Source organism: Octopus sinensis, linkage group LG11 (genome assembly GCF_006345805.1).
Source record: "Octopus sinensis linkage group LG11, ASM634580v1, whole genome shotgun sequence".
In the NCBI taxonomy this organism is placed as follows: Eukaryota; Metazoa; Mollusca; class Cephalopoda; order Octopoda; family Octopodidae; genus Octopus; species Octopus sinensis.
In genome coordinates, this window is record NC_043007.1 from 47,561,417 (window position 1) to 47,586,718 (window position 25,302).

Sequence of the window (25,302 nt, forward strand, 5' to 3'; positions counted from 1 at the left end):
GGCAGTCTTGATCTTTAACAAACTGCATGTGGCTACAAGAGAAGGATATGAATTCTAATTCGCAGCATATCTCTGCGAGTCTCGACAGATATAAGTTAAGCGAAGACACAGCTCGCTTACATATCCGTGGTCACTCGTATAGTTATGCCTTGGAATACCGACGCTGATGAAGGCAATAGGTAATGTTTTTATTACTTTAAGCCCGGAACACGATCATGTACGCGGTTAACCAAAGTTTTAATTTATTTTCTTCCTTCTGCTAGCCTATTATGTAGTGTGTTTTTCTCGGAGAATTTATGGTGGTAATAGAATCTTTTGACGTCTAATTTTCAGTGCGTGGTGAGGCACAAACCAAGCTCTTGTTATAATTATGTATATGATTATAAAATATTTATAAAAGTTACCTACGATATTTTATTTCCACGCTGACTACCTGGTAAAATTCATTAATGATTTTTGCCCTTTATTATATATATATATATATATATGTGTGTGTGTGTGTGTGTGTGTGTGTGTGTGTGTGTGTGTGTGTAGTATTTGGGGATATAATATATAAATATATATATGTATATATATATATATATATATATTTATTTTATCTCATTTTATCTAGTTTCAGCTCACGAGCTATGGCCATGCTGGGGCACCGCCATATATACAAATATCTTTTCAATTCTCATAGCTATTCAAGCAAAATGAAAACATTGGACCTTTAAATATACACGAATTTATTTTATTTTGGGAGATAAAATACTATAAAAGAATTCCTGTAGTATTCCCAGGTACCTCACATATACACATATCACACTTGTGTGCTCGTAGGTATATAGGTAGATAGATAGACGGATAGATAGATAGATAGATAGATAGATAGATAGATAGATAGATAGATAGATAGATAGATAGATAGATAGATAGACAGACAGATAGATAGATAGATAGATAGATAGATAGATAGATAGATAGATAGATAGATAGATAGATAGACAGACAGTCGGACGGACGGACGGACGGACGGACAGACGGATACATACATATATACATACATACATACAACATGCATTGATGCTGTGACTAACGCCAGAATAACAAAAGAGTACTACAGACGCCGGAAAATATAGAACTCAGTGCTGTTTGCATTTAACAAAACCATATCTCACAATGCATTTGCAATACCAGTGCTAATATCAACATTTTGGGTATTGCAATGGACACTCGATGAGATACGCAGCCTGGACATTAAAACCAGAAAGATATTGACCACTGGCAAATTCTACATTAGCAGTGATTTATATGAGACGAAGTGATGACAGTAGCGGCATAAGGCCAGTCCAAATGGCCTTTGGGTGCCGCATTTTATCACTAGAACAACACCTGCTGAACAGTAAAGAAAGAAATGAGTACATTCGATGCATACTCATAAGTAAGAAATGCATGGGTACACATCCTAGAAGGCAACAACAGCACTGACAGGAAGGGTAGCCTCTCCCGGACCTGCGATAGATGCATTAGATCCCACCTTGAAGGATATTCCTTTGTTATCCAGGGACAGGAGTTGTCTGCTGAATTTCTAATAAATAAAAGGGACAAAGAAACCACATAACCTCCACGTTGTAATAAAAACTCTCGGTTCTGCTATATTAATGTGGAAGATATCACCACTTCATCAGCAGCTACCCCAAAATGTCTACGAGATACTATCTGCTCCTGAGGCATGACACAATTCCAAAGATTTTTTGCGATACTATCTGTGGGAAGGTCTGCCCTGATGTACACATTAAAGACATGTCAGGGCCAGCAGGTATTCACACCTTTAAAAAACAAGGAATATTGGTTGAACAGCCTAATAAAAAAAATCAATTCGGAGCAATCATAACAGACCTGATATTGTTCTATAGGACAGGGAACAAAAGGCATGCACTGTTGTAGAGGTCAGGTGCCCAGCAGACATGAATGTACAATCAAAAGTCCAGGAAAAAGAGAACATTTATGGCGAATAAATGCGGAACTTACAGCTCTTGTACTCTACCTATGAGTTCTCATTTGTAATCATCATGATAGGTGCAATAGGTTATGTACCAACAAATTTGCGCAAAAACCTAGAAATATCTAGTTTCACTGAAAAAGTGCAAAAGAAACTAACACAGGTTCTCCAAATCCAATCTATTAGTGGCAGAGGAAAGATTTGTAAGACATTCCAAGAATTCTCCATGTGGGATTTTTATGAAAATAGATGCACATACTTGGACAGTTCAACCAACAGACCAACTCAACCTGGAACTCTCTTAACTCAAAAAGTCATGTTGCTTTGTTAGAAACCAGCTTGAACTGGCTCAAGAAGAACTTAAATTAAACTCAAAGAAAAATCATAAATACATAAATGCATACAGACATAAATACATGCATACATACTTTCATATATACATATATACATATACGTACATACAATCATATATATATATATATATATATATATATATATATATATATATATACATAATATATTTACGATATAACATTTATCAAATTATCTAAAATCACGGGTAAGGATCTTTTGGCCATCCAAGTTGCTTTTCAAATGCTACTTTATAGTGTCGTTCCCACAAATACGCTGGATATTGAGTCTTTAGATACTCTTGTCCTGATTTCCATCCTATCATTCCAGAAGCTGTTTTGGGTATTGGACCAGAATTGAGCGCCTTTCGTTCTTTATTATCTTCGGGGACAGAGATATTCTTCAGTTTGTCGATTTGTTGCTGTATACGATCTTTATTGTCTTTGATAACTGCCATTTCTTCCGATAGCTGTTCAAAAACAAAAAAACATTAAGTGAGAAATAAAATGGAAACAGAAGCGAAAGTATTAATAAGTTGAAGTATTTGCCAACCCGCTACTTCAAGAGGTGTGGGGCTTGGAATGCATACCGTGTCCAAGAGAACTGTTACATAAACATTTTTATATACCCAATGTTGTAATGACAGAAAGGAAATGGTGACACTAATGTTTTTAGTACTAAAACATTAAAAAATTTAAGAGTATTCGTGATCTACATGATATTTTCAAATGAATAGGGAATAATTTTGGCTGTCAACCCGAAGCTCATTTAAAATGTTAAGAATGAAAAAATTATATGGCAGAGTAAATATAGTTTTGGGTGCCTCTATGAGTTTTGTCTTGACACTTCTCATTGGATGACTACTGCCACTTCCGCTGCATTCAGTTTGACTTTGGCCTTGTTTGTCCCTAGCACATGTTGGAGACAGACGGTCATAGCAGGCTTCCTACTGTGTAGAAATGTTAATTTTGTTGAGATTATTAAAATATTTATTTAGTTATTCGATTTCATTTTATAAGTTATCAAGGATGTTTGGGTTGCGTTTTTTCACTGTAGGTTGTAGCTCATTCAGTAGCCATAACTGATTTAGAATTGTGTGAACTTGGACATCAAGTAATCTCATAATTGGTTTGTACATGTTATTCATTGGTCATAACTCTTTGTTTCTAAGTTTGCCCATAGAATTCCTATTTGTTGTTGTGGTGCATCTGTATTGATTAATTTAATCTATGCTATTCGTATTTATTTCCTTTTTTAGTCTATTCTTTATAGGTGTTAATTATTGCTAATTGAATTTTGATTTCGATAATTAGTGGTATTATAAATAATTTAATTAATCTTTTTTTTAATGTAATCCAGTTATAGATGGTTAAGTTTGTAATTAATTATAGTTTGTATCCAGGTAAAAAAAAACAACTTAGGTTTGTATTTTCTTAGGCAGCGTTAGAATATATGTTTGTTACGGAGATTCACTCTGACAGAAGTAGTGATACTTCCTATATGCATCGAAATCATGACATATCCGTTATATTCTTTAAAATAGGTGAGAAATATGACTTACTTCGTTAACTTACAATACAAGATATATGTGTTATACATACACACACAGACACACACACAAATAAATATGCGCGAGGGTGGAGGTAGGGTGTTATGTCCTAGTGGACAGTTATTGAAAGGGAGATAATCATTTCTTCATAGTTTTTGACGGGATTAGAAATTTGAATTTGAAGTTAATGAATCATATGGGAAAAGATGCATAACATAGACATATTTTTAATCATTGCTTACATATTAAGAAATTCATAAAATTTCTAGTCTGTGGTAATTATGTATAGTACTGTTTTATTCTTTTTAGAAACTGCCAGCATGATATAAACTAGAATTCACTAATTTACAATTTTATGGAATGAGAGATTTCTTATAGAAGAAAAATAATTATAGAGTGGAAGAAATTCATGGAATGTATTTTTATTTTTATTTTGTTTTACGTCATGAGAGTTAAAAGTTCAGCAATCGAGAGAGAAAAGAAAGTTGTTGATGTCTGCACCGGAAATTCTAACTTGTAAACGGGATTTATAGTAGTTAATAATCATAATTTTAATTCCAAACAAAATTCCCAAGCAGTGTTTGATATATTCTTTGAGGTGTAGATATTGATTTCAAACTGGTTCGTAAGAGGAATCATTCCGCCAGTGGTACTCAAACATATTTTTACCCCTGTGGGCCCCTTTCATTGCTGTTTTAATCAACTGGACCTCCATAGCCATTCAATCTATCTATATAACAAACATCATTCATACACACACACACACCACACACACACACACACACACACACACGCACATACACACACACATACACAGGCATATTTAATGCGTGTGTGGGAGAGACAGCTTGTATGTGCGTCTGTTTGGCAAACGACGTAAAAACTATAACTCTAAACCTCTCATACTAACATTATTCCTATCTTCAAAAGAGCAGTCTATGACTGACTATTAACTTCCAAGACATTTTTGGCATAGATTCTATGAGAATAATCACAGAATATATGTAAGGCTACTTGAATGGTCATTGAAAAATTTATGATTGAACCGAGACAATGACTAAGAAACGGGCGTTATTATAGTAAAGACCAAAGACACTTCAAAGACTTGCAGGAAGAAATTTCTTTCTTGTTGAGTGGGAGTTAAGTCAACTTTGAATCTTTAATTCTATATTACTACCGTTCTTGATTATTTACATTTTTCTTTATCATTAGATGTACGTATTCATAGATGCACACATACACACACACGAGCGCATTTATATACATATGTGTGTGTGTGTTATAAATATATACGTACACACACACACACAAACACACACACACACACACACACACACACACATATATATATATATATATATATATATATATATATATATATATATATATATATATATTATATATATATATATATATATATATATATATATATATATAGGGGAGAATTCAGAAGAAGAAAACAAAAGACGAAAACAGGTGGTGTAGACAACATATGTGTGTGTATACAGGGTGCGAGGGGTATTTGAAGACATTTTGTTTTTTGTTCATTACACCTTCAAATTATTTAACGTATCGTTTATTTTAATTTTTTTTTCACATAGCCCTTTCAAGATATTCTAAATCAAGAAATGAAAAGACATGCAAACCTCAGTGATTTAGAAATTAGCAACTTCCTAAATGTTGTAAGATCATGTGTATACAAAGTTCGGTTGGAATTGGAGGCATTTGATGGTAATGTTTCACCTGTATCAAAGAGAAAAAACATTCACAATGCCCAGACAATAAAAGGACACCGCAATTTATACATGTTCAAACATTATCGATGAAAACCCCAGAAAATCAATGAGCTCCATTGCTAATGAACTTCGGGTGTCAGAGTGGACTATCATAACTGTGGTACGTCGTGACATTCGACACAAGTCCTTTGTAATGAGGAAAGGCCAATTCGTGTCTGCAAAGACACAGGAAAACCGTCTCATCCGTTCAAAACGGTTACTTAAAGTTAAAAACCCTCATGAAAAAGACATGCTTTGGATTTTCTGTCGAAAAACTTTGACCAGGATCAAAGTCTAACAAAAGAAATGGCATGTGGTTATGTGCAGATCCTTCTGAAGTACCCAGAGTGATGCACATGAAATTTCCAGCAACTGTGATGGTTTTATAAGTGGTGGGTAGCGAAGGTCGTGTGATGCCTCCCCACTTTTTTTCACAGGGTCTTAGAATTAATGCTGCTAGGTACATCGAGGTACTGGAAACTGTTATCAATCCCTGGATTGATGAAGTCTACGTGTAGAGCACTGTTGAAATGGAGACTAATCGTCATCCTCATAATACCATAGCTTCACTGAAGGCCCACATTGTCCAGGTGATATCCGAAATGAATAAGGACCATATAGTGTCAGCATGCCAGTTGTTTCAGTCCCGCAGTGAAGCAGTCATCGAAGCCAAGAATACTTTGCTTAAAAAAATCATTATCAAGACTAATTGCACAAATATTTATTCACATACATATTTGAAATATAGTTGTTTTATTGTATACAAAAGCTGTCCTCAAATACCCCAAACGCACCCGTCCATTGGATGGGTTAAGTTTCATTGGTAGGGGATTTTTTTTCACCAAATAATTGAACAACCGAGACGGTTTATGAGTAGCACGGCAATCTATATTTCCGATTAACCCAGGAACGGAAAATCAAATTGAAAGCTGGTTATTGTGGAGGTCGTTGCACTTTAATAATCAGAGAACATATGAGTTTGCAAGCGATGCAAAGTAGAACTACTGAACCATTTTGGGAGTAGATTACGGATAATGACTATAAAATATAGTTGTTTTAGATGAGAGCGAAATTTCTTGTCAGAAACAACCACATAAATGGTGTAAGGAAATTGAAGGAAGATGTTGAAACTTCCCCTCTGTGAGTTTATCTCTTTCAACAGCAATGGGAGCTATTTTTTCGGAGAGATAAGCTAACAGCCACTTTATTCTGTCTTCCCACATAGGCTGCGCATAAACTAACAGCGAATGCTGCATAAAGTTAAACTGGTATGGAGCTTTCTGAAAGATATGTATTGCTTTCACTAGTGGAAGAAAGACTTATTTAAAGGTTGATTCTTTAGGACGAATCATATGAGATTTTTTTTTTAAATAGGCTAGAACAAAAATGCTAAAACGTATTTAAAACAATGGACAACATTCATCGTAATGGATCAGTAAATAAGCATCCTTAAAGTGAAACAACCCATTGGTAGGTAAACAAAGATATCAACAAATAGAAGAGCGGGAAAGGAACATCACCTTTCAAGTAATTCAGAATAGATAAAGCTAAGCTTGCCAAAGTTTAATGCACTTTAAATATGGAGATTAAGATTGTATGGTATTGGATATTCATCGCGTACAGTGTTCCTAGTCAATTTAATCACTTTTCCACAAGACACCTGTTGAAGGCTGGTGGGTATATGAGCCGAAACGTTGTGTTAACAACAAACAAGATGAGGCAAAATATCCGTCAAATGTAAATAATGTAAATAAAATCCTTTCACTTTTATAAAAAGATTTAAAAGGTATGGAAGACTCTACATGCAAAAAATATGCCCAATTAGGTCCATTTACGCGGGAGCTCTGGGCAAAATGTTTAGTGCATGACTATCCTTGGGACATGAGTAATGTGTGTGTAAAGTTTGGTGAAAATCGGTTGATAATTGTGGAAATGTATGCGTTTAATGTTTCTAGTCAATTTAATCACCGTCGCTGGCGGACAGTGGAAATAAATAAATAGACAAAATCCTTTAACTTTTAGAAAATGATTTAAAATGTATGGAAGATCCTACAGATTATAAAACAGCTGATTCATGCAAATGAATAGGAATCATCTATTGGTGGTTTGCCATTGCTCTAGACGCCCTAATATCGATTTTTTAAATCTAAGTAGCCTATGTCTGGGATATGAAGAAGCTGTGTATAAAATTTTAAAGAAATTGGATGTAGAAGATGTAGAAGTTATTGAGGTACATTACATTTTTGTGTACACACAGAGAGAGAGAAAGAGAGAGAAAAAAAACTTCAGTTTTATAGATATTAGATTATATATATAGATCGGCAAATCGAATGTTAAATAAAATAACGAAACAATAAAAGTCAAAGGGACCTACAAGGGAATGTATTACGTTGACGCTCAGTATAATATATATATATATATATATATATATATATATATATATATATATATATATATATATATATATATATATATATATATATATATACATATATATATATATATATATATATACATATATATATATATATATACGCACATTCACTCACAGTTTTGGTGAAACAAACAGAATAAACAGAACTCAATATAAGGTATATTTACTTTTTAGTTTCAATCAGCAGAAATCCCTAAACACTATTTTTGATCACCACATTAAAGAATGTTTGATGTAATGATTATGAATGATATTTTTTTAATATTTGATATGAAGAATACAGACCTAATTTAAGGTTATATTTTTGTAAGTGCCTTTCAGTTTTCACACACACTCAGTGTGCAGTTATCTCGACACTTAACCATGTTTGCGAGTAAATTTATTTGATAGCATTTAATCTTGACTCAGTAAATTCCCTAAATCACTTCCAGCTTACGAGAAGGCAACTATGCAGTCACTTGATTTGTTAGAAATTGTAAATTTGACTTTACCGACTGTTAAAAAAAACAAAAAAACAATACACATGGAACAAAGTTTTCTGAGATACGCTATGCCCGGAAAAAATTGCTATGGAACTTATTTGGACATAAAACTACACAATCGGAACTATATTGCTGCTTATATAACCAGAACAACAATAGCAACAGTTAACAAACAAACCCCTTATCATGTAGTTAAATCTGCATTCCTCTTAGAATGTATCCTTCTTATCTGGTTCTTACCTGAAGTAAGTTCGGGGTTTTAGAAAAGCGTGAGACTAGTTCAACTGACTCAGCAATCCTTGACCGAGAATATCTTATTTCCTAAACAGTATGAATCGTATTCGGAAAAAAATTATGTCCATTTCTTCCTCACAACTTTATACCAGTGAAAGAGAATTCGTGTCATACATATATATGCATAAACATAAAGAAATATATACGTGTGTGTGTGTGTGTGTGTGTGTGTGTGTGTGTGCATATACACATCCACATATACACACATACACACATATATATTCTTATATATATGCATATATATATATATATATATTGGTAAAAACGGTAAGATAACAAAAGAAAAATATATATATATATATATATATATAATATATATATATATGCATACTCATATACATATATGTTCAGTTATACCTAGGTAAGGATACAGATGCACATGTATACATGTGTCTATGTATGTATATATATATATATATATGTCTGTGTGTGTGTGTGTGTGTGTATGTATGTATGTATTAATGTCTGTTTTTATGGTATAATAAAAACAATTTTACATATATGTAAACAATATATATATACATAAAAAATATATATATATATGTTCGTACATGTATTTATGTATCATAAATATGTATACACATACATACATACACACATACACACGCACACACATACACACACACACATATATATTATATAATGGAACAGTTGATAGCATTAACACTTTGTGGAGAAGTCGGCTGAAATATCTTAGTGATACAGAAGACACTAATTATCCTATTGCAGTGACTTCTAGTTGAATGGTTCGCTTTTATATTATGGTATATATTGGCTAGTCTTCTCCTCTTTAAATCAAAGAACCGCGCGCGCATAATTTTTGTGGGTATATGTAATAGACTTATCAGTATAAGTCTTTGTCTGTGTATGTATATTCATATATACATATATATGTATGTATGTATGTATGTATATGTACATATAAGCGCATATATGTGTATACATATGTATATATGTACCGGTACTTATGTGTGCGTGCATATGTGTATACTCACGTACAGATATATATATATATATATCTGTATGTACACTCACACACATGTGTATGCATAGACTTATACATATCTGCATGTATCATTTGGTCGCATATGTGTGCCTTCTGTATGCGGGTATAACGAGAATAGTGCTCACACTTTGCAAAACTTGTTTTCTACGCTATCAACTTTATGTATGAAGAGAAGAGATAGCGAATATTGCAGGGCTATTAGAGATCGATAGATCGACGGATAATATAAGATCAGTGAGTGGTAAACAATTTGACAGAAATCGTCTTGAAATAGCAGCTTCACCTTTTATCCGCCATAAATACTTTATATTAGATTTTATGTGTGTGTGTTTGTATATACACACACACATATGTATATAAATATATATGGATATATGCATATATATATAAATATAAATATATACATATATATATATATATATATATATATATATATATATATATATATATATATATATATATATATATATATATATACATATATGTAAATTACATTCCTTCTAAGTTAGTGTGGCTTCTCATACGGATTGATTAAACTTTAACATGATCAAGTATTCTAGGAGCAGCGAAAGTGTTTATGACAGCATGGGAATCCTCAAAAATCTTTGCTCGATTATTTCATTGTTCCGCGATCGAATCTTACCTTGACTTTCATTTCTCCTTGATCTGCCGTTTATTTTTATTTCAGAGCTTTTTTCTTTTAAAAAAAAAAAAGGAATAATAGTATATTGTTTGCTATTTAGTGAAATATGTTAATAGTATGAACACTAGTATATCACTGTGGTGGCGCAATGGCCCATTTGTTAGGGCAGCGGACTCGCAGTCGTTGGATCGCGGCTTCGATTCCCAAACCGAGCATTGTGAGTGTTTATTGAGCGAAAACACCTAAAGCTCCACGAGGCTCCGGCAGGGGGTGGTGGTGAACCCTGCTGTACTCTTTCTCTCATTCTTTCTTCCTGTTTCTGTTGTACCTGTATTTCAAAGGGCCATACTTGTCACAATCTGAGTCACGCTGAATCTCCCCGAGAACTACGTTAAGGGTACACGTGTCTGTGGAGTACTCAGTCACTTGCACGTTAATAAATGAGCTGCGACGTCACAGGTGCCAAGCTGTATCGGCCTTTGCCTTTCCTTTGGATAACATCAGTGGTGTGGAGAGGGGAGGCCAGTATGCACGGGCGACTGCTGGTCTCCCATAAACAACCTTGCCCAGACTTGTGCCTAAATTTTAACTGCAGTGTACGTCTTGTGTAGAATTTGTCGTGAAATAACAGAAATACACGATGAGAAGGAAAATATTTAAGTGAGAGTTCAATACATATAGCTTGCAGATTGATAGGCAGGTAACAGTGAAATTGAATTGAAATCGAGTCGCAATCTTGACTGGACACGAAGCAATGTTCCTAGCTTTTCTTGCTGTTTATATCAGCGTTTACAGGGTAAAGCAAATGGGTGATCACTTCACAGACACGCGTACCCTTAACGTTCTGCCGTCATTACTTTCCATAATACATCACAGTCAACTGAGTCAAATGCCGCTACAAAATCGACGAAGTAAATAATGGTCGATTGTTGATAACACCAAAGGTGCTCCAGAGTTCTTTTCAGCATCAAGATCTGATCCGTAAAGCAACGGCTATGACGCAGGCCTGACTGGTTAGGACGGGTGCGTCGGTCTCGCTCAAGCTGGAATTTGCGTGACAAGACTGAGGTAAATATCTTCGCCTCGATGTCAATAAGGCTGACACCTCTGTAGTTTCCACAACAGCGTCTGTCTCCATTCTTGAACTACAGATGGAGAACTTCATCTCTTCAATCTTGAAGAAGTAATTTAGAGTCCCAGATGTGCTTCTTGGCAATGCTTGAAGATCTCCACTGGGACAGCATCTTCGCTTGCAGCTTCGTTGTTTATCAGGCTTGCAATCACAACACGCAATGGTCGATGCTTCCGTTTGATAATCGTACAGTGTCACGAAGGGCTGATGAAACAGCAGCCCAACAGTGGCTTAGCAAAACATAAAAATACTCGTACCAACGAAATAGGTGACTATCAAGATAAGTAGCTTGCTTACCAACCACATGATTCCGGGTTCAGTCCCATTGCGTGCAATTTGGGCAAGTGTCTTCTACTATAGCCTCGGGTCAACCAAAGCCTTGTGAGTGGATTTAGTAGACAGAAACTGAAAGAAGACCGTCATGAATAGATAGATAGATAGATAGATAGATAGATAGATAGATAGATAGATAGATAGATAGATAGATAGATAGATAGATAGATATATAGATAGATAGATAGATAGATAGATAGATAGATAGATAGATAGATAGATACATAGATAGATACATAGATAGATAGATAGATACATACATACATACATACATACATACATACATACATACATACATACATACATGTGTGTGTGTCTGTCTTTGTGTGTGTGTCTGTCTTTGTGTGTGTGTGTGCCCTTGTGTCTACTTGACAACCGGCGTTGGTGAGTTTACGTACCCGTAAACTCACGGTTCAGCAAAAGATACCGATAGAATAAGTCCTAGGCTTTTTGTTCAACTAAAATATCCCCTTTAAGGCGGTACTCCAGCATGGCCACAGTCAAACGACTGAAACAAGTTAAAGAATAAGAGAATAAATATTTGTTCTGAAAATGCCTGATGCTTTGTGCAGAAGTACAGAAGTAAAATATATCATTCATTCTCAAAATATGAAATATACAAAAATAAAAAACTAATCAAACTGAAAACCACACAAGAAAAAATAGACAGTGAAAGACAAACCCAGAAACAAATAATGATTTGTTGTTTTGGGAGTTTTCTTTTACCAGATTCAGAAGACAAATTTGTAGAAATAACCATTTTATTATATTTAGCGGAATGGTGAAGTAAAGTGCTAAAAATATAAGCTACCTGGATAATGAAGAAAAAGACAGTTACATGAGTTTGGATCCGCACCGAAGATATTTTAGTATAACATCTCGAAATTGATTTTCGGTGCAATGTGAAATATACAATAGATTTAGAAATACTCGATTGCTGCTTTTGTTTCCAATTTTTGTACAAGTAAAGCAATTTTAGAGGACTTTCTGGAATAACGGTTGTAGTAGTTATATTATCTAATATTTTTTGTATTTTCTTGTATTTGTAATACAGCATATATTTGTTGTGTAGAGAGAATAGAAAATATGTGCTGTTGTGTGTGTGTTTGTGTGTGTATGTGTGTGTGTGTGAATTTGTGTGAGGGTATCTGCGTTTGTATGCATGTAGAGAGGATGTAATTTGATTAGATAGATAGATAGATAGATAGATAGATAGATAGATAGATAGATAGATAGATAGATAGATAGATAGATAGATAGATAGATAGATAGATAGATAGGTATTGTATACATATGAGAGGGATGACCACTATGTGGACAACCCTAATGCAAGAAGTAGATCCGCTATGGTCTTACCTCTAAGAAATGTTCTCAAGAAAAATTTAGCAAACACCTAAATTTTTCTTGAGAACATTTCTAAGTGGTAAGACCATAGCGGATCTACTTCTAGCATTAGGGTTGTCCACATAGTGGTCATCCCTCTCATGTATATAATACAATTTACTGAACTTTCAGATTTTGATATGCTAGACCACTGGTGTTAAATTGATGTTAAGTAAATTAATATCCAGTTTCTCACCCTAATTTTAAATTTAAATTCAGATAGATAGATAGATAGATAGATAGATAGAGATAGATAGATAGATAGATAGATAGATAGATAGATAGATAGATAGATAGATACCTACACATATACATACATATACATGCATACATACATACATACATACATACATACATACATACATACATACATACATACATACATATACATACATACATACATTCGATATAATCTTACAATATGTTTCTTCCGATAATGCATGCGCAATGATATCCAGTAACCAGCCTGAACTAAGTGTCCATAGCCGGACTACAGTTTATGCACATCCACAAACACAAGAGATCTAAACTTAAAATTTCTACTTGGCAAACACTGCATGATTGAATTATTTGCAGCTTTTTTACAGCCTATACTTCAGGTTTGGGGGGGGGGGGGTTCTTGTTTATTTGGGTTTTTTTTAGTTAAAAGTCTTCATTCATTCATCATTGCTTTTTTTAAAATATTAAATGCACATTCTGTTAATAAATGCTTTGTAATATTTCATCTTTTTAGTTGGCTGCTTTAAAGTTTTCCGTGTGTAGAGTTTAGAAAAATTCAGAAAAAATGGATATTTTTTTAATGAAATTTTCAGCAAATACCTTTCAGAGTGTAGATTACGATTATATAGGAATTTGTACTGAAACGATTCTCCGAAGGGTGGGGAGAGTAGTTTCGGAAAATTCCTACATTTCGGCTTTTGTTTCCTCATAACTTTCAGAAAAAACGAATGTATTGTTCTACAAATACATTCCAGAGTGAGTGCATTACTATCACAACGGAATTTGAAGTGAACAAATATTGGGGGCTAGCATACATACAAACTGCAACACATCACACATCTGCAAAACGAAACTTGAAATTTCGTAAAAATTGTGACATTTGTCAGTATGTATGTATGCGTACTAACCATTTTTCTTTACACATCGAATTCAGATATAATCGTAATTTACATTCTTTGAAAGTATTTGTAAATTTAATTTAAAAATACACATTTTTCCGATAGTAATAGGGAAACAAAGCCGACTCGTATGAATTTTCCGAAATTCTTCTCCTCACACATCGGGAGACTTTTTCCATAACAAATTCCGGTATAATCGAAATCTACATCATGTGAATCATATTTGTAAAAACCTTCATTTATTAAATACCCATTTTTCTGAAGATTATTGAGGAAACAAAGTCGGTGGAGCACATTCGTATATGTATACCCTTTGCTTTAACATAAGTAATGCTACGATTACATTGTTATATGTACATATCTGCTTTCTTCGCTTCATTTTCATTTTGTATGTAACAATATTTGGTTATATAACTCCATGTTATAAATTAACAAACAACACACATTTTTCGTTCAGTTTTTATCAAAAAGGCTATAATAATGTGAATAAGATGGACTCCATTTTTTCTTACACATAAAGAAAGATAGGATGGCATATATATATTATATTATATTATATTATATTATATTATATTATATTATATTATATTATATTATATTATATTATATTATATTATATATATTATATATATTATATTATATTATATTATATTATATTATATTATAGTGAAGGCGCATGGCTCAGTGGTTAGAGCGTCGAGCCTACGATCGTGAGGTTGTGAGCTCGAATCCCGGACCGGGCTGCGTGTTGTGTTCTTGAGCAAAGCACTTTATTTCACGTTGCTCCAGTTCACTCAGCTGTAGATATGAGTTGCGACGTCACTGGTGCCAAACTGTATCGACCTTTGTCTTTCCCTTGGATAACACTGGTGGCGTGGAGAGGGGAGGCTGGTATGCATGGGCGACTGCTGGTCTTCCATAAACAACCTTGCCCAGACTTGTGTCTAGGAGGGTAACTTTCTAGGTGCAATCCCATGGTCATTCATGACCGAAGGGGGTCTTTACCCCTCTTTTTATATTATATATTATATTATATTACATTATATTATATTATATTATATCATATTATATTACATTTGTGTGTACGCGTGTGCTTTGATAACGCCTAAAAGAAGATGCTTCTCTCCCATTCACCTTGGTGAATATAGCTTTGGCCAGAAGGAATTGATGTTATTCGACAGTATCCAACGATCATCGTGTGTTTCGATCCTAAACGGTAACACCTTTCCGTTGGTGAATCGGTAGAAGTGGCCAAATCACTGCTAGTCATCTACACCTGCCTTTCATCTTAACTTGCTTCTCTACTTGCTCCATAACTGGCAAGAAGCCCTTTCTGCTGTTTTACCGTCCTGCACACAGCTACTATTCACTCGCTTCACTCTCTTCACTCCATACAGACTGAGCAGGGAATTTCCAACAGCAAGCATTGACCGGGAATAACTATGACAGTCATCCCCGCTCCTTGCAATCCTGATACTTCTATTGAAAGACTTCATCAAACCATTCCTCCTACAGAATTGCCTTTTCAGACCATAAAACTACATCTGGCCTCAGAGTTGTTAGAGAACTGCAATCTTTCTCCCAGGTCTACTTTCAAATCCCATGATTAGGTCACATGTAGTAGATTATTTGTCCTTTTTGCTGTTTTCACTGGCTTTTCTCGTTCATTCACGAATTTGATTATTGATGTTGTTTTCTTCTGCTGATGGTGTGGGCGAGTATTGCAAACACCTTGTCATGGTACCACTTGCATCTCCCTCGAATAAGTTCTATTTTTCACCCCGACAGTATGTGTGTCAAGGTGCCTCTTTTCCACAAAGTCTCCACAGCTGGTTCCCTTCCAAACTCCAATCTGTACAAGATTGTTGGCATTGTGAGTTTGTCATACACCAGCAGCTGCAGGAAGGTTTTAGCCTCCACAAGTCTGTCCATGTAACCGCTTTTCAGGGTATCCCATTTAGTCCAGGTTCACTGGCATACCAGCTCCACAGATCTTGTTCGTCTCCTTTCGTCCTCCTGGTTCCGTTCTTCTGTCTTATTCATTGCTCTCTTTTCCTTGACATGTTTTCTTCTATTGTTGGAAAAAGGAAGGAACCGGGAACCTGCCGTCTTGTGCATGTAATTCCAATGATGTCGTGTAGCTTCCGCATTTTTTCAACTTGCAATAAACCTAAGATATTGAAGTAAATAAAAGGCTGGTTGATGGACGAAAATCTGAAACGAGCAACCGAATTTCTAATTATAGCTACTTAAGAACAAGCTACGAGGACAGATTTGACAAAAGTAAAGATTGATGAAGCTCAGTCGGAGAGCACAGCAGGATCTGTGGGAAATGGGCCGAAAATGTTAACCATTTCGTAAATGGTTATAGTAAGCTAGCAAGGAAAAAATATAAGCGCATGTATGACTGTGTCGCTAAAAGAGTGCATTGGGATGTTGATCATAAGGGTGGATTTAAAGAAGTAGAAAAGTTGTATGGACACCACATGATAGAGAATAATAATTGCAGAATTTTATGGGATTTATGGATAAAGACTGACAATACTAGTAAGGCAAGAAGGCTAGATATGATTGTAGAGTACAAACAAATCAAACAGTATAAGATCATAGGCTTTGCAATACCATATGATGATAGAATTGATATGAAATAAATTGAGAAAATTGAGAAATATCACACCTGAGAAACGAAGAGATTGTCAGAAACTAAGACGATAATTGTCCTTGTGGTAATTGGTGCACTTGACACAAGACCCAAACCGCTACGGCTGAAGGATACTGGAATTGAGACTCGCATTCTCAACCAGCACAAAAGAGCAATCTTTATTCTGCGAGAATCTCAAGAAAGTTTCTTAAGATTTAAAGGGACTTGTTGCCAAATCTCAAAACAGCATTCCAACTAACTAATATAGCATACCTATTATAGGCACAAGACCTGCAATTTTGGAAAAGGGTATAGTCAATTACTTATTTCATCGACCCCGAAAGAATGAAAGGCAAAGTCTACCCCGACAGTATTTGAACTCAGAATATAAAGCTTGAAGAAATACAGCTAAGCATTTTGTCCGGCGTGCTAACGATTCTGTCAGCTCACGGCTTTAATAATAATAATAATAATAATAATAATAATAATAATAATAATAATAATAATAATAATAATGCGAAAGACATGCGAAATCAACATCGAAAAGTTTACAAATTATAAAATATAAGTGGAACAAAACAGTAAGTACGTAAATTGATTAATTACGCATACACTCGAATGTCTACACGATAATATATACATTTAAATACCCATAGGACTACACATACATCCCAATGTTTCCACAACTACGTGAAATTTACAGGAAACACATACACGCATATCAAAGCACGTGTCACAAACGATGAAAAAAATAACAAAACAATTTTCTTTGTTTTTCGAACTAGCACAGAGTAAGCAATCCATAAGTTTAAAAACACCACAAAAACTATGCCCAGAGATAAATCTATCAACAGAACAAACAAACAGGCGAATACAAATCTGTTAGCCTTAAGACGCTGCGTTATGAGCAATGTTCTCATTCAGAGAACATGGAGGCGGTGTTGTCTCAAAAAAATTGACCCTAAATAGACAGATCCGTCTCCTAATGTCAACGTCCAAGCTCGTCATGCCTCGATAACAAAGCAAAATACAAACCGAATCAGTCGTCACCCGGGTCAACAAGGGCTGCACACCCCAGTGTGGAACCAGACTAGGTTCCTAGTCAGCTACTGGTTCAAATCTTCTATAAAGGCAAGAGCTGGAAGTACTCCACAACCGGAATATTCCAACAGATGGGCATCTACGCTACGTCATTAACTAACCAAAAGAAAAAGAATGAAAATGGTCTAGGGGAGATAATAAATAAGTTCTTGAGGCCTTCTATTATGCCATGTATTTCCCCACAAAAAGATTTAATACTGAACAAACTTACATAAACTGGAGACAAACACCTTGAAGTAAGATGCTACACGGACAGTCACTAATTTGCCAACATTAGAAGAAACATTATGAAAAAGAAATTACGAACTGAATTAGAGATTGACTCAATTAAACAATCAGTAAGGGATAAAAAGAACGAAGTTGCAGCTGATGAAGATACTACAAAGGAAATAATTATAGACCAGCCCATGTCGAATGAAAATGCAGTAATTGTAAGAAAGAGTCAATGTATCTGATAAACAAAGTGACATACTCTCTGAACCAACCATAAACACCAACGTAGATAAAAATTAAACAGATGAAGAAAGTCACAAAGAAATTGACCCAACAGAACTAGATGATCTAAAAAAATCAAATCATGATTGAATGGCTGAAAAGTAAAGAAACCAGTATGAATGAACGTGACACTCTCCCGAAAATTCACAACTCTAACCAAAACCTGGAAGTATATGGTAAAATCTGTCTTGCACTTAAGGATATAATTTCTCAACGGTTCTATGTGGTAAAAAGATTAGAAAACGACAACATCCCCACAAAAAGCCTTCTTGGCAAGAGCGGATTCGACACCAAGTGCAGCTACTTAGGTCTGACATAGAATGGTTAAAAAAAACCTTAAGTTTGACAACACTATCAAACCAACAAAACTCCGAAAATTAAAGAAAATATATAATACGAAAACCGTACTTAACATCGATACCAGCATAGAAACAATCAAGCAAAAGGCATGTACTAAAGCTGCCCGAAAAGCGCGTTAAATTCTTCAACAACATGTTCAAAAATAACCCAAAAGTTTTTTTTACAGCAAGATAGGGAATATACCAGAAGATAGGGGAAATACCAAGATAGGGAAAATAGCAATCCGTCCCATCAAAAGAAGAAGTGCAGGAATTTTGGAATATAATTTGGGCAGAAGGAAAAACAGGCAATGAAAATGCCCCTTGGATTGCTAGAATATCTACAGACTTATACTCCTTAGAAGAGCAAAGTGGGAGGGTATCAAGGTAGAGGATGTAAGATCTCCTCTCAGAAAATCAAGCAAATGGAAGTCCCCAGGAGAGGATAAAATTCCTAACTTCAGGTTGAATGCCTTCCCAGAGATTTTTGACAGAAAAATACGAAACTTGTTGACAATGCATAGAATGCACCACCCTAAGGCAGATATAGAACGACTTTACCTGCCAAGAAAATAAGGTGGCCGCGGACTTTTACAACTAGAATTATCAATGAAGATGGCCACAATTGGCCTAAACACCTACCTGAAAAAATCTGATGACTGGACTTTAAAACTTATCTTAAAGCATGAAAACAAGAAAGCATCATACTCAGTAACAAAACAGGCAAAGGAATATCTAAATGAATTCCAAATACAACAAATCCCAGAATGAGACGTACTGGAAATAAGCACAGAAAAGGCTAAGTGTATGAAAGCAGGTGCTAAAATCGCTGCCTTGGATATACTTACTGATAAATGGCAAGAAAAACTTCTCAATGGCAAATATCCAATGAGAGCTAATAATGCCGATGTTGACAAAGCCCTTACCCATCAATAGTTAGTGTCTTCTGGCAAAATGTGGAACCGCAAATCTAAAGCAATACCTGTTGTCATAGGTGCCCTAGGAATGATAGCAAAAGAGGCTTATTCCTACATAGCTCAGATACCAGGAAAAATAAAATACGTAAAATACTGTTTATGTAATCTCAAATTTTAAAACAAACTTATAACTTTCTTATGTTTTCTTAAACATTCTCTAGAGCGATACTATGTGCAAAACCAAATATATCACACCCTAGACATAACACCAACTTGAACTTCTAACTTGTTGTCTCTTGGGGTCTCTGGGTGAGACTTGGAGTCAACTTGTACAATTACAAAGCAAAAGTCAAGCATAGAAGAAGAAGAAGAAGAGAAGAAGAAGAAGAAGAAGGAGGAGGAGGAGGAGGAGGAGGAGGAGGGGAGAAGAAGAAGAAGGAGGAGGAGGAGGGGAGGAGAAGAAGAAGAAGAAGAAGAAGAAGAAGAAGAACAACAACAACAACAACAACAACAACAACAACAACAACAACCACAACAACCTATACGTAGGAAATATCCGAAAGAATGCAGCAAAGCATAAATGATTAGAAACTATACTGAGAGTCTCCGGACATACGCGGAAATGTTTTTAACCACGAAACGAATCCAAAGTTTTCCGACAAGAAACAACCAGCAGCGTATTAGAATTCTCTGCTGAATAGGTAAATGCTACAAAGATATAATAAATGGTTTTGTTGCTGACTTCTTTGTCTTGGTTATGTCGGATTATTTAAATAATCATAGAAGTGTTGGTTCCATACACAGGAAAATATGACAGGATTTGAGGATAGTCAGATAAAAGAGATTATACATAAACGCTCAACACACTACAAAATGTATCGGAGAATGATAGATTGACCATTTGTGTGCGTGGTTTTTATTCATCTTTCTACAACCCAAAGGGATGAAAGGCAAAATTGATTAAAGGAGATTAAGGCAAATCGTCCAGTTGTTATTGCCAAAGTCCACCAATAAAAGAAGTATCTTCTAATCGATATATCAATGCCAAATGAAGACAATATATCTCACTAAATGAAATGGAAAATACAAGGAAATAGAGATACCCATGATATTGGAGCTGAAAGCAGAGACAGTCACCATAATCCATCATGAGATTGATAATAAAGTTTCAAATAAGTACATAATAAATATGTAATCAATATATAATAAATAAAAACATTCTTACACGGGATACAACATGCTGTATATAACACTATTAGGTTTGCATATATATTATTTAGAATACTCTTGGCATGGCAGAGAAACTCAAAACCAAAACCTAGCAAATGCTTATAGTGGCGCTTTACTCAGTCACGCAATTACAGTAGGTAATAACAATATCATTTTCTTGAATCGAGGATGAATATTTTAAGTGGAGGGTGGTGAGCCGGCTGTAAAATGTTGTATATGCATGGCCAGTATAACACTTCGAGTCGTGAAGTTTACAACTTTCAAATTTGCAATCAAATAAATCAATATCTTAGAAGCTATAGCTTGGTTTTTACAACTTACAGATTTTTTTTCTTTTCAGCCGGTAAACATGCTCCAAATGATCAATGTTTTTACAAATATGATTGCAAAGGTCAAAGAAAAACTTATCGGTATTATTCCTTTATTGCCCATTCAGGAACAACACTCTCCCGCCAGCTCACCATTAAATCAATGACAAATCTCCGGAGTAAATATGGGAGCGCAGGCGTTCGCTCTCCATGTATGTGGGTACAAAATTTCGCATAGAATTATGTTTTTGTGAAACAACTAACAAGATTACATAGTGGTTGGGCGAAATTGCATAACCCCATAGATCATCACGTCCATGTTTTCTTTTCTGCAAGATATATATATCTGTGTGTGTGTGTGTGTGTGTTTTTGTGTATGTGTGTGTGTGTGTGTGTGTGTGTGTGTGTGTGTGTGTGTGGTGTGTGTATGTATGTATGTACGTACGTACATAGTGGGGCGTTTGTGTGTGTGTTGATGGCGCATCTCATTTTGAAGTCACTTTCGCACATACTAATTATAATTTTTTTTCTAATTTGGCAGAACCGAAGTGATCTCGATTTCGTAGACGACTAAGCTCACTGTGCATGCCTGGGCTAGTGGGAAAGAATCTGGTTCCTGACGTGGCAGTTTGGAGTGAACATTTTGGTTGCTTTACTTTTAAATGCTTTCTTGTATATTAGGACTGCACCTATAAGAGCCTTCTTTCCTCTAAAGAAATATTCGATGAAGTAACACTCTACTACACTATCACCCTGAATGAGAGTGGCTTTAAAGAGAAGATATCAGACATCCGCCAAAACAAAACGCCTAAACGTATACAACAGTAAATCATATGGTTAGCTCCTACTTTCTCCTTCACTATTAGGACTAATGTAGTTTCAAAAACAAGTTACTGGCCTTGGTAGAGAAACATTTCCTGATGTCCATAGATATAAGAACACTTCAATAGACGCTCCGTGAACTTTTCCTACATTTTCAGCCAGGATGCCAACTCCAAGCTGCAATTGCCGGAAGCACGATACATGCGCACTAGACCAGGCATCACACACACATATATGTATGTTTGTGTGTGTGTGTGTGTGTGTACGTGCGTGTGTATACATGTATATACACATATATGTCTATGTATATATATATATCTATATGTATATATATACATATATATATATACGTACATATATATATATAAATATATATATATATGTGTGTATATATATGTATATATATATATGTATATATATATATATATATAAATATATATATATATATATATTATATATATATATATATATATATATATAATATGTATATATATATATATATGTATGTATATATATATATATATATATATATATATATATATGTATGTATATTATATATGTATGTATATATTATGTATGTATATATAATGTATGTATGTATATTATATATATATCTATATATATATATATATATATTATTTATATATATATATGTATATATACATATATATATATACGTACATATATATATATAAATATATATATATGTGTGTATATATATGTATATATATATATGTATATATATATATGTATATATATATATATATATATATATATATATATATATATATTATATATATTATATATAATATATATATATATGTATGTATATAATATATATATTATATATATATATAATATATGTATGTATATATATATGTATGTATATTATATGTATGTATATATATATGTATGTATATATATATATGATATATATATATATATATATATTATTATATATATTATGTATATATATATATTATATATATATATATACATATATATGTATATATATTATATATATATATATACTAGCCTTATGACCCGTCGTTGCCGGGTCATAGTGCTAGTGCATGTATATATGTGTACATATATGTGTGTACATATTATGTACATCTATATATATACATCTACACATAAAATACAAAATACAAAGTTATATCCTGATATCGCTAGTGATAACAATACTCAAAATATATAACAGACTGCAATTTCGATCAATTGTATCTTGTCTTCCCTCTTGTATAGAAGTGTGGCTACAATCCAGCCTACCTATACTTCTGGGGGGACATTTTAAATTTTAACCGGACGTCCCACGTTCCAGATATAAAGATAAAAATAAAATATTTCCACTTTGCAGGTTTCGAGTCGAGTACTCCCTTGCTCGCTCCGTTGACTCGAACCTTGCTTCTATTGTGGGGAAGTTACCGCCTCTGGTTAGATACTTGATATCTTTCATACTCGCACCAAGACACTTTTCGATGGTGCTTTCCTCCAGGTGTTCAAATCTTTTTTTTTTTCTCTACATTGTATACTTTATAGACAATAGTCTTTTCTTTAATTTAATTTTTTATTTCGCTTGGTGGTGTTATCCTAGATTCACCGTCTTTGTCGGTGATCAATCCGAAATATGTTTGTATTTCTTCCATTTTAATGAGTTCGCGCCCGCCGACAGCTGCAGTGAAATTCATTTTTGGACTTTCTTCTATCGAAGACATTTTAACAAAAATGCTTCCGTATAAACGGTGAAAATATTGTCAATTTCCCCAAACAGGGGCACAATTCAATTTTTAAACAATAACCAAAGCTCCTTCTCCCAAAGCGGGAGGGTTACGGTTTACAATTATTTAACAAATGCAACACAACAACGTTTCCCTTACGAGGAACCAACACACGTGATAACAATAATTAAACAGTAATAATAATAACAACAAACCTTACGGTGAATCAAAAAGCAGTACGCAGTTGAAGCTATATTCCTTTATGTATAAGAAATAAACCAACAGCAGTACTCAGTAGAAGCGGCTGTTCGAGAAAACAGACATTACATAGAGACAAACTTCATATAGATACTTAATGCTAGCTAATTAGCAGATAATCTAATGTAAAAGCCGTGGTAAAGGGTATGTGCACAGCTCTATCTGGACTATTCCATTTCTGCACTTAAGTTTTATTTTTTATTTATTCCCATTCATGTGAAGCCACTTATTCAAGTTCAAGTCATTGATGCAATTTTATACCAATTGTTATTTTTACTTTTAATTGTTATGTTACGATTTAATCATTATATTATACTTTAGTTTGATTTTAATTATTACTTACTACATATAATTCAATTATTATTTTCTCTAATTTTTATTGTTAATGTGAAAGTATCTGACATAAAATAGAGAAATGTTTTTGTTTCACTTTTAACACGTAATACTGAAATAGTGGAAAAGATATGATATTACTATAGGCTCGCCCTAAGCAAGAAGTTGAACATTTTTTTTTGCCCATGAAACTACATGAACCCTAAGTAAGGCATGTGTAAAATTTGAATGAAATTCGTTGTGAAGTTCTCAGGTTTTAGGGAAACACACAGACAGACAGACAGACAGACACACATTCTCAGTTTTATATGTAGATGACTAACTGTCGGTCTGATAAGCTGGATTTTCCGATAAAGAAATCAACTAGCTGATTCGCACATTACAAATACAAGTTGTAAGCGGAACAGTAAAACTACGCATTTCAGTGTAACATAGTTTTCGTAACTACATTCCACAGACGGAGCTTTATATATATATTATTTCGTTTAGTTTCAGCTCACGAGCTGTGGCCATGCTGAGGCACCGCCATTGAAAATAAATTAAACAGAATAAATATATTATATATATATATATATATATATATATAATATATATATATATATATATATATATATATATATATTCAAGTATGTATTTATGTCTCTTCTGTACTTG

At 34.1% G+C, this 25,302-nt stretch overlaps 1 protein-coding gene across 1 annotated transcript in view; it reads right to left on the minus strand.

The window, feature by feature from the left end:
* Positions 1–2,492: 2,492 nt before the first annotated feature.
* Positions 2,493–25,302, minus strand: part of LOC118765416 — a 124,523-nt gene continuing 101,713 nt past the window's right edge. Inside the window, exon 3 of the mRNA XM_036507459.1 lies at positions 2,493–2,804. Coding sequence (XP_036363352.1) covers positions 2,538–2,804 — 267 coding nt within the window. The 3' untranslated portion in view covers positions 2,493–2,537. The remainder of the gene's footprint in view (positions 2,805–25,302) is intronic.